This window comes from Phyllostomus discolor, chromosome 2 (genome assembly GCF_004126475.2).
Source record: "Phyllostomus discolor isolate MPI-MPIP mPhyDis1 chromosome 2, mPhyDis1.pri.v3, whole genome shotgun sequence".
Lineage (NCBI taxonomy): Eukaryota > Metazoa > Chordata > Mammalia > Chiroptera > Phyllostomidae > Phyllostomus > Phyllostomus discolor.
In genome coordinates this window covers 203,074,273-203,087,516 of record NC_040904.2, presented here as the reverse complement: position 1 = coordinate 203,087,516, position 13,244 = coordinate 203,074,273, and the positions used below count along the sequence as shown (strand labels likewise).

The following is a 13,244-nucleotide window of genomic DNA, read 5'->3' as shown; positions in this document are numbered from 1 at the left end:
CATCATCTTCCCCCGATTCCAGATATTTATTATTAGAGTGTGAGCAGAGCTGGGACTTTGGATTAAGCCACGCTGTGGCTAATTAAACTCTTCCCTTCAAGCCAATGCCTTTCTTGACTTTTTCCTGGCTCAAGTTGCTAAGAGGTTGAGCTTGTTGTTGGGAATGATGCCTCTGTGTGTGTGTGTGTGTGTGTGTGTGTGTGTGTGTGTGTGTGTGTGTGTGGCTGATTCAGTTAACAGCAGTCAAATTACCGAACGCGGAGGAAGACAGGCAATTTGTGGCCTAAAAGAGTAACGAGGAAGCTTCTGTGGCTGCTCCCGCTGCGATAGTTCACAGAGATGAAAGCAGCAACAGCCTGAGCGGTTGGAGATCGGATCTAGAGCCAGTGCTGGCTTCAGCCCCAGGGCCCAGAGAAGTCGGGCCCCAGAAGCTGGGGCGAGGCATCTTTGCGGCCTGTTTTATCTGCTCCAAACCTGGGGCTGAGCCAAGGCCGCGGTCAACGCCGATCCTCCAGCACCCGTAGGAGGCGCTGAGCTGTGTGTCTCTTCTCCAGCGTTGCTTCTTTTGTTGTTTTAACAGCTGAACTTTGTTCGATTTTATCTCCCTCTGCTTATCCACCAACACGAGAAAGTCATCTATTTGGACGATGATGTAATCGTACAAGGTATGCTAGCCGACTGCCAAGACCACTCTGAAAAGGAGCAAGTGATAAGTAGAGTGACTGTCTGTCTTCACTGTCCAATCACTAGCTGTCCAGCAATGTTTCCTGCTTATTCAGGTTGGGAGTATCGTATTACTGTAAGTTCCGGAATATTTTGAAAACAGGGGTTGATGCTCACTTCCCTGGACAGTCCAGTTGACTTTCGGAGAGATACTCTCACATTGTCAAAGTCTGAGAGAAATAGCTTGGTAGCCTCTCCTTTCCCTGCACCCTAAAAGGTGGGGAGTGAGTCTCACGAGGACATTCTTAGAACTAAGCTAAGTTTTGGTGTATACATGCAAATAAGATAAGCCGTGGCGTGGCACCTGCATAACAACAGAAATAAAGACATTTGACCAGTGCTCAGCTGAGCTTTTCATCCAGTGGCTTTCTAAATGGATCTGAGCTATTCTAATGAAGTAAATTGACAAGCCACGGGAAACCAGGGATCCCATACTTCTCCCCCAGTAGCAAAATCAGGGACTAGGTTAAGCTCCAAGGCTCTATAAAACAAATGCTGCACTATCTTAACTCCTGGCGCTTCTAAATGTAGGTGACATCCAAGAACTCTATGACACCACCTTGGCCCTGGGCCATGCAGCTGCGTTTTCAGATGACTGTGATTTGCCCTCATTTCAGGATGCGAACAAAATTGTGGGGCTGCAGGTGAGCACACTGTCTCGGAAGTCCCACCTTTGTCCTGCTGCTCCCACCCTGGCCCCTCCCACAACTCAAAGTGAATGTGAGCTGCATGCTGGAAGAATGTGAGCTGGGTTGCTGCAGACAGAACCCAAGGGCCCCGACTTCTGCTGACACCCCAGCTCCACTCTCTAGCAACTCCTGGGCAAGTTACTTAAGCCCTGCAAGACCCATTTTTCTTAATGAAACATGGCGGCAGTGATATCTGTGTGGTCGGGCTTTTGTGAGCCGTGATGAGGTAACGTGTGGGCAACGTGTTCTGCGTGTAATAAATGCACCGGAAATGGTAGTTGTTATCTAGGTTGCTCTTAACCGCCCTATCAGAGATGGTGTTTTCTGTAAAAGACTTGCTATCTCTTTGGTTCTCTTTTCAGAGTTTTGACCATTGCTCCCCCCGCCCCCTTTTAGTAGAGGAAAACATTGATTTTGTTCAAAGGTAAACAGCTCCTTACCCTGGTGGAAATGAGAAAAGGTGTCCCCATGGGTAATGCTGAAACCAAAAGAATGGCTGTAAAATACACAATGCTATTAAGAATCTAATGCTGTTCTTTAAAAAAGGTTCCAGGGAGTAACTTTTAAACGTGTGACACTGAAGAGGTGACATACTTTATGGCCGAGACTTTGGGGCCAGACACGACTTTGTCAGGATCTGGGCTCCATCACTTAGTGGCTTTGTGACCTTGAGCGAGTGACTTAACCAATGGTTTTCTCCTTCATTTGTCAAGTAGAGGGAGAGTCACTGTGAGAATTAAATCAGCTAATCTATGTAACGTTATGGCACGCCATTAATGAGGTGATGCGTATACAGTTTTTAGAACAGTGCTTGGCACATGGAAGGTGCTCCAATATTTCTACTGCTTCCAGGTCGTGTTGGAGCACCCCACTGAGGCAGATTATTATAGCAGCCTTTGTGGGTGGAACAGTACATCCTGCCTGGAGCTCATACATTCAGTGAACTGTGTGTTGAGTGCCTACTATGTGCCTGACACTGTTTTAGGTACTAATATAATACAGTCAACAAAACTAAAATTCCTGCCTTTGTGTAGCTCACATTCTAGTGGGAAGACAAGTGACATTCAGCAACTCACAGAGGATGAGGGTGGAGGTGGTGCTGTAGTGTAAATAGGGTGGTCGTGAAAGGCTCCACGGAGATGGTGTGGCCAAGCCTACACCTGAAAGAAGGAAGGGAACCACCTAAATGGGGAGAAACATCCCACGAAGAGGCAACAGCAAGTGCAGAGGTCCTGAGGCAGGCGTGTGTCTGGTGGATTAAGCAAGGCGGTCTGGTGGCGGAGGGGTCAAGAGGGAGGATAATGGAAGGTGGGGAGCAGGTGGTACAGGGCAGGGCTGGCCACTTTAGGAACTCTGGCTTTTACTCTGAAAGCGGGGGGAGGCATTACAGCAGATGGGTAACGTAGAGATGGAGGGAACGTTGCAAAGGGTAGGAGAACAAGGAACCCAGGTTAGCAGGAACTTGCAGAAATCCAGTGAGTGGTGATTATGGCTTGGACTAGAAAGGCGACAGTAGAGGCAGTGGGAAGTACTTGGCTTCTGGACATGTTTTGGAATATGGCACCAACGGGATTTGCTGACAGATTTGGATGAACAGTAAGTGAGAAAGAGGAGTCAAGGATGACCTAATGACCCTGGGTTGCTTGGCTGGTTTTTTTTAGGTGGGTTTTTTGTTTGTTTGTTTTTTTGTCTAGTAATTAGGACAGGGCAGGCTGTACAAAAGCACGTTTGGGATAGGATTGGGAACCTTTTGGATATAAGTGGAGCTGCCCTATTGAGCATCCAGAAGGAGTTGGCAGATGTAGCAGGAATGGGAAATCCAGAGGGGAGGCCAGGGCTGTCTCCATGGACGGGGGTTAGAGCCACGAGACTGGAGAAAGGAACAGGTGCTGGAAATGAGACGGGGCATTCAGCTTTTAGACGCTGGGGAAACAAGAGGAAACCGGCCAAGGACACGAGGAAGTGGCCGGTGACACCGGAGGAAACCCAGAGACACCCCCCCAACCCCCGCACAATGATTTCAAGAAAATGATCGTTTTCCAGAAACGAAAGATTCGCTGGTCACAAGCATGCCTTGTCCTGTTCCTTTGCAGAACACATACATGGGCTACCTGGACTACCGGAAGAAGACTATTAAAGACCTGGGCATAAGCCCCAGCACGTGCTCGTTCAATCCCGGGGTGATCGTGGCCAACATGACCGAATGGAAGCACCAGCGCATCACGAGACAGCTGGAGAAGTGGATGCAAAAAAACGTGGAGTGCGTGCAGACCCGTCTACCGCTTTTTCTGTGCTCGGGGACAGAATTATTCAATTAATCTTCTGTGCATAGCTCAGGAGTGAGGGATATTTTATAGACATCTTAGGTCAGACTTTCCCAGAGAAAGAAAAGGGGCAGTAGATGAAAATTTATTCTCAAATGGGATGTCAGAGGAAGTGAGATCCTGCAGAGTCCCTCATTATGTGTTTTTTTTCTAAGTAATTGTTTAACAATGTGACTTTAAATCTCCTCCCAGAACTCTAGGGAACCTTTCCCACTAAAAATCACTTACCTTAGTTGTTTCTTTTTATAGGAGAAAATCATATAAATCTTATAAATCTCCTTTATAGGTTTGTTCTTAAGGATTATTTTGTGAAGTCAACTTTCTTAGGGTTGAATTTTCGTCCATGGATCATTTTTCTTTATTGAAATTTTGAGCAGAGAAGATTAATGCTGCTAACACAACCACTATGACCATACCCCTGCATTTCCTTTCCTGCTTTTATTCTGGGTATTTTAAATGCCATCGTAATCTTGAATTTGTAAATTGATCTATTCTGAAGAACGGAGGATCAGAATTTGATCTTCTATGTTTGTCACTAAAAAGACTGAGAATTAAAATGGCAAAATATTAACGCTGTGAAGCTAGGTGAGGTACGTGGAAGTTCGTGGTTTGCTGCTTACAATTTGTGTAGGTGGGACAGTTTTCAAAATACGAAGACTATCGTCTTATTAAATAGTGAGAGAGACTGTTTTGCATCTTTTAACTTGACTAGATTCTACTGTATCAAATGCTGCTTTTCCATTCCTCTCCTCAGGGAAAATCTCTACAGCAGCTCCCTGGGAGGCGGGGTGGCCACCTCCCCGATGCTCATTGTGTTCCACGGGAAATACTCCACCATCAACCCCCTCTGGCACATAAGGCACCTGGGTAAGTACTTTAGGAAAACAACACGAACGGGCATTTCATAGACCCACGGAGCGCCAAAGCCTGGGAAGCATGCTACAGCACCAGCTTCCTCAATGCAAATCCTCTGGGAGACCTTGGAGATGACCTTGGACTCATTTAACCTTCCCTGTTCAGATTGGCAAATGCAGCTGATTCAAATGGCCTACCTGAGAGGTATGTTTCTAGGAATTCCTGAAAAGCAATGAGATTCATGCTTGGCAAGTACCCAGTAGGAGCAAGATAAGCATCAACTATTGTGAAAGCTTTCACTGTCAAAACACTTCCACATGCCTTTATTGTACTCTTGCAGTGGCCTGTGGTGGACCAAAGCAAACGAATTAGCATAATGGCTTGTGATGCATTTATATAATTGGCAATGTGTCTTTGAAAAGGAAGTTCCTGATTGTGTACTGTGTGACTCCCTTAGCAGTCTCATTCCCTCTTCACTGCAGGAGGGCAGGCTCCAGGGTGCGGGTTGGAAGCCCAACTCTGCTACTGCCTGTGATCCTGGGCAAGTTATTCAACCTCCCTTAGTTTCTTCATTTGTAACCGAAGCTAACAGACCCTTATAAAGTTTTTACAAAAACAGTCAATTACCTAACACATGTAAATTGCTCAGCAGAGCCAGGCACAGAGACATTCACATTCACACAACATGTGGCCATTCACATACATGGCCACAGCCCATTAGCCGAAACCACTGGGCCAGACCTGTTTAGAAACTGAGATGGGTTTTGAATTTTTGAAAATTGAAGTGGTGCACGTATTTGTTATGCAATACCCTAAGCGGAATCTTGGTTATGCTGCCAAAGAATTTGTTAAAAATCATTTCGTTTGCAGACATTTTGAGGTTATTTTGACATTGGAGACAGTGGGTTATGGATTTCCATTTATTGAGTGCCCATGACATTTCTAAGCACCCGGATAAGTTCTGGTGGTAAAAGTGAACGTTATTTCTAATTCTGGGAACAAGCCTTTAAGGTGGCATTTCCCTTACTCTACCTTTTAGAAGAAAAGCGGACAAAACTGTGGACGCGGGGTTCCTGTCTCCTCTTACTGGTTCTGTACACACTGCTTCTGCCTCATCACCAGATTCTCCCCTGATTTTCCCAAGTGTCTGTCTGTGCACATAAAAGCGACACAGGGAAGTTAAGGACGCTATTGTTCCGTATGACTTGATTTACACTAATGCTGAGTTCACTGTTAGGTCAGATATCAACATTTCCGTGTAATGGATGAGCAGAAAACCCCATTAAAGTAGCGTGTCTATAAAAAGTGTTCTGTAGGAACAGCTGTGGGGAGCTTTGATCGATAAGGTTAGAGTATTTTTATGATCTCAGAACAGACTCAGAATTATGTTTTTTGAAATATATGACTTACTGACAAGTAGAAAGGGGCAGAATCTTGCCAAGGGAAAGAAGTCATTTTTCTTTGTAGAACAGAACCTATTCTGAGCTGAGGGTTTTGGAAACAGGGATGGTCCGCAAAGTAAATCTACACAGTGATCACCTGACAAAACAACCCGGTTTCAGTGTCCGGAAAGTAGAAAGCAATGTAATGCTAATGGGTATTAAGTTTGGGTCTAAACAGAGAGGCTTAAAATAATAATAAAAATTGATGAAACATTGAGCTAAAAGCAAATCTGCGAGCCCCTAGAACCCTTCAGTCACAGAGCTGAGAGATGATGGATGTCTTACTTCATGAGACTTCTCCCCTGAAGGTGCCTCTTCCTGAGTGAGTGTGTCCTTCACACAAACTCTTTGGAAGTTGGTAATTATTCCAGTTCTGCCACGATAGCCTGAAACACTGCTCCTCTTCTGCAGCTGCATTCGCAGCCGTGTTTATGAACAACAGAAGACAGGTGTTGGTCCTCTTCGTACACCCTATGTTAAACTAGAATGTCATAATCCTAGTTACTAATATTCACCCTCTCTTTCCTGTCGTTTTCCAAAAACATCAACTTCCCTTTCTTAGAAAAAAAAGTTTTACACCTTAGAGGATATTTTTAAAAGATTTACATTTGCAAGATCTTACTGCATTTCTAGAAGTGATATTCTAAAAATACTCCGAGCAACGGCAATGTTAGGGTAAATGCATAGTCTCTAAGTGATTACTTACGAAGGGAATAATATTCAAATAGAGGTAATAGCTGGGTGTTATAAAGTGGACCTTTTTTTCTAGTTGTATTTCATACAGTACAAATGAAACTAAAAGAAAATGTTGCCACATGGCAGGCAAGTGTAGGAAAACAAGAACTATAAATACTGGGTGGTAGTGAAACTGTTAGAAGTTCTTTTGGGGATAATTTGATCATCTCTTATCAAAAACTAAAAGACACACACCCTTCAATTTAGCAATTCCACCCACAAGATTTTTTATCCTACAGGTTAGAGCAAAGGTTTAGTTGTTCATGTGGAAAGTAATACAAAAATAAACTCTGTTTCATGTACTCGCAAGGGTAAATGTACTTCTGCCCCAGCCATATTCGTGTACATGCACAAACATGCATAGAAGGCTGTGCTTGTTGTAGCACTGCTCATTTTAGTGAAGGGTCCAAAATAGGCTAACTGCCCTCAATAAAGAACTCGCTCAGTAATCACACATGCATTCTATGAGTCATTAAAAATAATTCAGTAAATCCACATGTGCTACTGTGGAAAGTTTCCTAAGAGTAATTTTAAAGGCAAGTTACAAGTAAATTTTAAAAACACATATATAATATGCATGTGTATGTATATACACAAATACATAATATGTATACATACATACATGCTGGTGTACAGGTAGATTATTACTAAAAGATTTTTTTTAAAGATTTTATTTATTTTTAGAGAGGGAAGGAAGGAAGAAAGAGAAAGAGAGAGAAACATCCATGTGCGGTTGCTGGGGGCCGTGGCCTGCAACCCAGGCATGTGCCCTGACCAGGAATCAAACCTGCGATGCTTTGGTTCGTAGCCCGAGCTCCATCCACTGAGCTACGCCAGCCAGGGCAAATATTACTAAAAGATTTCACGAGAAACTCAAATCGTGCTTATTTTGGAGACTTAGGGTGGGTGGTAAACTCTTCATTGTGTACCCTTTGATTTAATTTTTATTTTTTATATTGAACCTATATTCAAATTTTAATTTATCAAGTGTTTATTTTCTAACAAGCCTATTAATTTTCCTATAAATACAATAAAGGCTGGAATCCAGATACCAGATACTCAGAGCACTTTCTGCAAGAAGCAAAATTACTCCACTGGAATGGAAGGCATAAACCCTGGGACTTCTCCAGTGCCCACAACGACCTCTGGGAGAGCTGGTTTGTTCCAGACCCTGCAGGGATATTTAAACTCCATCACCACGACACCTGATAGAACTGGGCGAATTTTAGATATTTTCTGTATGAGAACGTGGAATTGTCCACTTGTAACCTACTATGACATCATTCTTCAGGAACGGTATCTTCGATACGTATGACGCACAATGTGAAAACCGAAGACTGCTGTGTGCTGCTGGTAGCTTGGGTCCCGCTGGTGCGGATGTACTTCCTCAAGTACAAGTGGTAATTGTGGAAATCAAGATTCTGTGAGTGAAACATACGGTTGGAAAGAAAGAAAGAAACCCATCTGGGTTTCAGCAATCAATTTGCTTAACTCAGTGACAAGTATATAAAATTTAAAAAATTTTCTAAATGTATTTTTCACATGTAGGTATTTTTTAACAGGTTGTCCACATTGTCTTTTGTATTACATGTAAAACATGAATGTCTGAAAAAATAAAATAGATTTTGAAATGATTTTCATTGTAGAATACAGTATTCTATATAGCAAATATAATAGGCGGCAAACTGATCTCAGGTTTAAAGGAGGAAAGAATACCAGTGAGTCTTGCTATAGAAAAGCCTGGAACGTATTCATTCTTAATATTTTTTATTGTAAAAACCATCACACTTTCAAGTGAATTTAAAAACTTTTCCAATGTAACTTAATGAAACAGTCTCACACTGTCATGGATGGGATATGCCACCATTTACTACTCGTCGGTCATATTTAATGAAAAACACCTTTGTCGTATGCTTGGAAAATCCTCAAGCCCATTCTTCCAGTGAGTGTCCATAATTTAAAGGGCATTTTCTCCACTTAAATAAAAACAAATCTATTATAAGGCTACACATTATTATTTACCAAAGCAATACCTAGTTACATGCTTTACATAATCCCATGAAAAAATAATTCGATTGTTCCTAATCCCTGATGCAAGGCACTTCCAAGCACCCGCACAAAACATCCATGTAAACAGCAGTACAGTACAGGATTCAAATAACATGAATGACTTCACACAGCTTGATCCAGACTAAAGGAGAACAAAGTCCATCACAGCCACAGCTAAAAAGCATGTTCAGATTCACAAGGAGTTGTTTCTCTTATAAAAAAAAAAGAGAGAGGCCATATAATCTTTTAGGGAAAAAACACCTGATAAACATTTCATATTGAAAAGCATGCTCCTTGGGTATAAGTGATCAGGAATCAACGCACATGGCATTTCCAAGTACCCGGCTTTGTATCTGCCAGGCCTAGCCATCTGGACTGTTTGTAGCACCTTGGAGAATGCATTAGGAAATCACAAGGGTACGTTACTTCAAAACAACCTTGCCATAAGGTTAACTTAGTCCACAGTAGCAAAGAGCAATGATGTAGAGGAGGAATTTTTAAAATTACTGGCTTATTAGATTTAACGAGTGAAAAAATTCTGTATTATTTATATCAGTACATCTCATGTACATAAAGCACCAGTTTAAATAAGATTATTGAACACCTCCAGCTTCTTGTTGCTCGGCCTGAAGGTGCATTTTTCGTCACGGTCCACGTTACACCCTTAAAGCCAAGGAGGATAAAATTCGAATGGTGACAGATGCGGAAAGAGAAATTCAGCTCCTCCCCTATCAAATGTATGTCTGTCAAGTAAAACACAGAGGTGGCGACAATATTTAAAAGGTCTGCTGCATTCTCTGGAGACCACCGCCCCAGCAGCATGGTTTCTGCCCGTTGGAGGACTAGCACACAGGGGTGCGGAGGCCAAAGCAGGGGTCAACACCCTGTCAGTAAGGCCAGGACAGCCTTGCTGCCGCAAGGCCACACTGTACATTTGTACGAGTAAGCAACTCTCACAAACAATCACCGCCAGTAAAGAGGCCCGGGTGTGAACGAGACTCCACTGAGGCTTAACTTCACGTGAAAATCAACACACCTGCCTCTTTCCCGGTGGTAATTCTTATTATTAGTATGCCCTTCTAGGGCATAAGAGGGATAACGGTGTCTCTAGATTTATGCTAATAATCTAATATAAATATTCAGGCTGCTGCATTTTAAAATTACAGATACAAAGTGACTCCCAAAAGAAAATCAATTTCCTCATAAATGAAAAAGGCTTTATAAAATGCTGGAATGATGGGTAATTCAAATACAAAAACTCATATATATAAAAAAAGAAACCCTACATTTTCCTTCTAAACTACTTAGGTTCATACAGTTGACTCTACCATGCAACTGTACTGTGACTACATCACCAGAGTAAGACACTAACAAAATACTTCAGTTAGCAAACTGAGGGCCGCTGCTCGACAGCCGCATTAAAACTGCAGCATCTGAGCAGAGCCGAGAAGCACCGTTCTTAGGCCTGGTCGCCTTCCCCCTGCTCTTGCGTCCCACAGTGATTGTTAATGGAAGGAATCTGGTCTGTAAACGACGGGCTCATCCACTGCCCATTTGGAACATCACCGAAGGCTGGTTCTCCGCCGCCAGCTGCTGCGGGGAAGGGGGAGAAGGTTAGTTTATTCCGTCTGAAAGCTTTACATGATCAAATTAGGAGATTTAGGTCTCCAGTGAAGGACAACTGGTGTTAAAATAGTTAAGCGAGCTTCTTGAATACAACGATAAGTTTCTGTTCTATTTTCAGACACAGGACTGACAAACCCTCATTTGTTATTCGGGGAGGAAAATGCCGCTAAGATGACTTATTAAAGTTAGTGACAAAGAGAATGAGCCGGGAGCTTGTGTAGCTAAACATTAAATAACCATCACATTTTCTCTGTAAGTCACTAAACAGATGTTTATATTGTAATTCCCACTCTTCACTAGTCTACTTTTTTAAAAGAGCTCCCCGCCATGCTGACCAAAGCCAGTCTCTGGAAGCATGCGCACAAGGAGAGGAACATACTCAGCCCGTTCGAAGGGAAGCTGCAAGGCTCGCTGCTGCACGGGTTTGCACCGTAAGCACCACCGTACGCTGCTTCGTAACCTGGGTCATATTTTTCTTCCTTCACAGCCATCTTCTTCGCATCCTCTGTGAGGGGAGGGAAGGGGTTTAAAACCGATTTTGTACAAGAATTTTCGAAAATAGCTTTATTCAGAAATCACGATGTTATTTTTTTCTTGAATGTCCATGTATACTGAGGTACATCTTTCTCACTTTTCATAACATATACTACACTAACTCATAATAACTGTTCAAGTCTGTAAGATTTAATTTGAGGTGGGTTGCAATGTTTCTTATGGCCTCGACATCTGGAGGGGCACCAGATTAGATGGAAGACCATAGTAAAAGGAGATTTTAACAGTGACTAACACCCATGATCAAAGCCCTCCGGCTGCAAATATAACTGCTTTCTCTTCTCCTGCTGTCAAATCACCACAGACTGTCTGCAGCACGTACATACACTCGAAATGAAAACAAGCAGGGACGACGGTGACTCACCTTGGGCGAGCTGCAGGTCAAATGTGTACTGAACCTCTTGAACATCTGTGTTTCGTTCAATGCCTTTCAACTGATCTCTTAAGTCTTTCAGCTTAATGTAGTAATGCACCTTGTCCTGGGCCCGAGGGAACTGAGCGCACCTTGCACTGGATGACGGCATCACATAGCAGAGCTGGAACCATACAATTTCATAGTTACGGAAATCTTGTCACTCTGTTGAATCCACTCCTATTGCAACTAGAAAATTTGTCTTTCTCTGGGCTAATAATTTGATACTTACCACATACCAATATATACAAAATCAATAAAAGTAGTTGTGTTCGAGTTCAAAATTTGTAACATTTACATATTATAAAGTGAATAAGTCAAAAACAAGGCAGCTACCCCCCGTGTTCATCTCTCCATTAACAGTCTTTTCAATAGTAAACACATGTTCACAGTTGCAAAGGCTGAAAAAGGCACGGAAGCTTCCAGTGCAGCCTCCCGCCCAGCTCTCTCTCTGTCCACTTGGCACCCTTCCTCCAGGGCCATCAAGGTCGCTAGCCGCAGGGGTAGCCACGACTGTACAATAAAATGGGTCTGGATCACTATTCTCCCTTACCCCTTCTAAAGCACACACACAGGGTAACATGGTCTATCCTGCACCTTGCTTTTGAGATAATTCTGTATCAGAGTAAAAAGAGCTTGCGTTTTTATAAATGTGTGGTGCTTTTCATATTTATTTAACCAGAGTCCAGCTGCGGGCGTGTATGCTGTTTCCAATCTTTTAATACTATAAATTATGAAAAACTTTGTACATATTTTATTTAGAATATGTGTGCGTGTATCTGTTGGATAAGTTCCTGCAAGTGGAGGAAAATATCTGGACGGTGGCAACAAACGCCCTTCACAGAGCACGACTCTGACACACGGAAGGGTGAGACTGCCGGGTCACGGGCTTTCTGGGGCAGAAAGGGGCTTGCCGTTTTTAAATCGGCCTCCTTACCGCGTACTACAAAAAAGAGCATTATTTGCTTGTTTTGTTTATGAGGCATTGATACGTCAGCACAAATGCTACCAGGTCTTGTAACAGCATATTCTCCAATCTCAAAATATCCTTTAATTGAAGGGATCCAGAAACTTGAAAAAGTAGATAGTTTTTATTTCAAAGTTGAATCACTAACCTCATCAATAACTGCATATTTTATGATAGAGAATAAAATTTAAACAAAATAAATGTACTCACAGCTCATTATAAGACCTAAAACGACCTGCCGTGACATGATTTAAGGTCACTGACGATTGCACTGCTACATACAGTCACACGGCTATGAGCCGCACACACCTGAGCCTCATCCGGCATTTAAGGGACAATAATGCAGTGCTCGTTAAGAAACAGCGAACTCACACGTACAATGTTACCCACGGGGACAGGGTAGGCAGGCCTCCGTTTGGAGAATCGTCTGTGCTACAACCCACTTTGTCAATAGTACATTTACTAGAAGTTAAACACCAAAGACAGGCGGCGGAAACTTTATTCTGAGGTCTCCAAGAAACCTGTCAGCACACCAGCTTCTCTCTCATTTAAAATGTTGTCTATAACATACGGGTTTGTGTGTGTGTGTTGTTTTTTTTTAAAGCTGTAAACAAAACTGAAAACCATATTTAAGAAGCATGGTTTGAACCAACGTCTGCAGAAGCTCTGCAGAAATGGCAGAAGAATTTGGAAACCACCGAGTTATTTCATGACGCCTCCATGTGTCAGACAATGGTACCCAGAGCCAGTCACGTCGGCCAGATGTGTCTGCACCATGTATATGGCTCTCGAGCGAAAGTGGAGCAGTTCCAGTTGTATTGATCAGGATACCTATATTTTCATGTTTGTTCCACAAGTAAGGAAGGGCTA

At 42.8% G+C, this 13,244-nt stretch overlaps 2 protein-coding genes across 4 annotated transcripts in view; one reads left to right on the top strand and one right to left on the bottom strand.

The window, feature by feature from the left end:
- Nucleotides 1-8,093, top strand: part of GLT8D2 (glycosyltransferase 8 domain containing 2) — a 32,366-nt gene extending 24,273 nt beyond the window's left edge. The window contains exons 6-10 of one of the 2 annotated variants that reach the window (XM_028532675.2): nucleotides 581-665; nucleotides 1,255-1,367; nucleotides 3,506-3,672; nucleotides 4,491-4,603; nucleotides 7,805-8,093. In XM_028532675.2, coding sequence (XP_028388476.1) covers nucleotides 581-665; nucleotides 1,255-1,367; nucleotides 3,506-3,672; nucleotides 4,491-4,603; nucleotides 7,805-7,977 — 651 coding nt within the window. In that variant the 3' untranslated portion in view covers nucleotides 7,978-8,093. Of the gene's footprint in view, nucleotides 1-580; nucleotides 666-1,254; nucleotides 1,368-3,505; nucleotides 3,673-4,490; nucleotides 4,604-7,774 lie in introns of both variants that reach the window. The other variant, XM_036019506.1, reaches the window with a different exon arrangement.
- A 497-nt stretch (nucleotides 8,094-8,590) lies between these two features.
- TDG (thymine DNA glycosylase) overlaps nucleotides 8,591-13,244 on the bottom strand; it is a 20,182-nt gene continuing 15,528 nt past the window's right edge. The window contains exons 8-10 of one of the 2 annotated variants that reach the window (XM_028532528.2): nucleotides 11,360-11,531; nucleotides 10,823-10,948; nucleotides 8,591-10,410 (exon numbers count right to left, since the gene is read on the bottom strand). In XM_028532528.2, the coding sequence (XP_028388329.1) occupies nucleotides 10,277-10,410; nucleotides 10,823-10,948; nucleotides 11,360-11,531 (432 nt within the window). In that variant the 3' untranslated portion in view covers nucleotides 8,591-10,276. The remainder of the gene's footprint in view (nucleotides 10,411-10,822; nucleotides 10,949-11,359; nucleotides 11,532-13,244) is intronic. The other variant, XM_036019505.1, reaches the window with a different exon arrangement.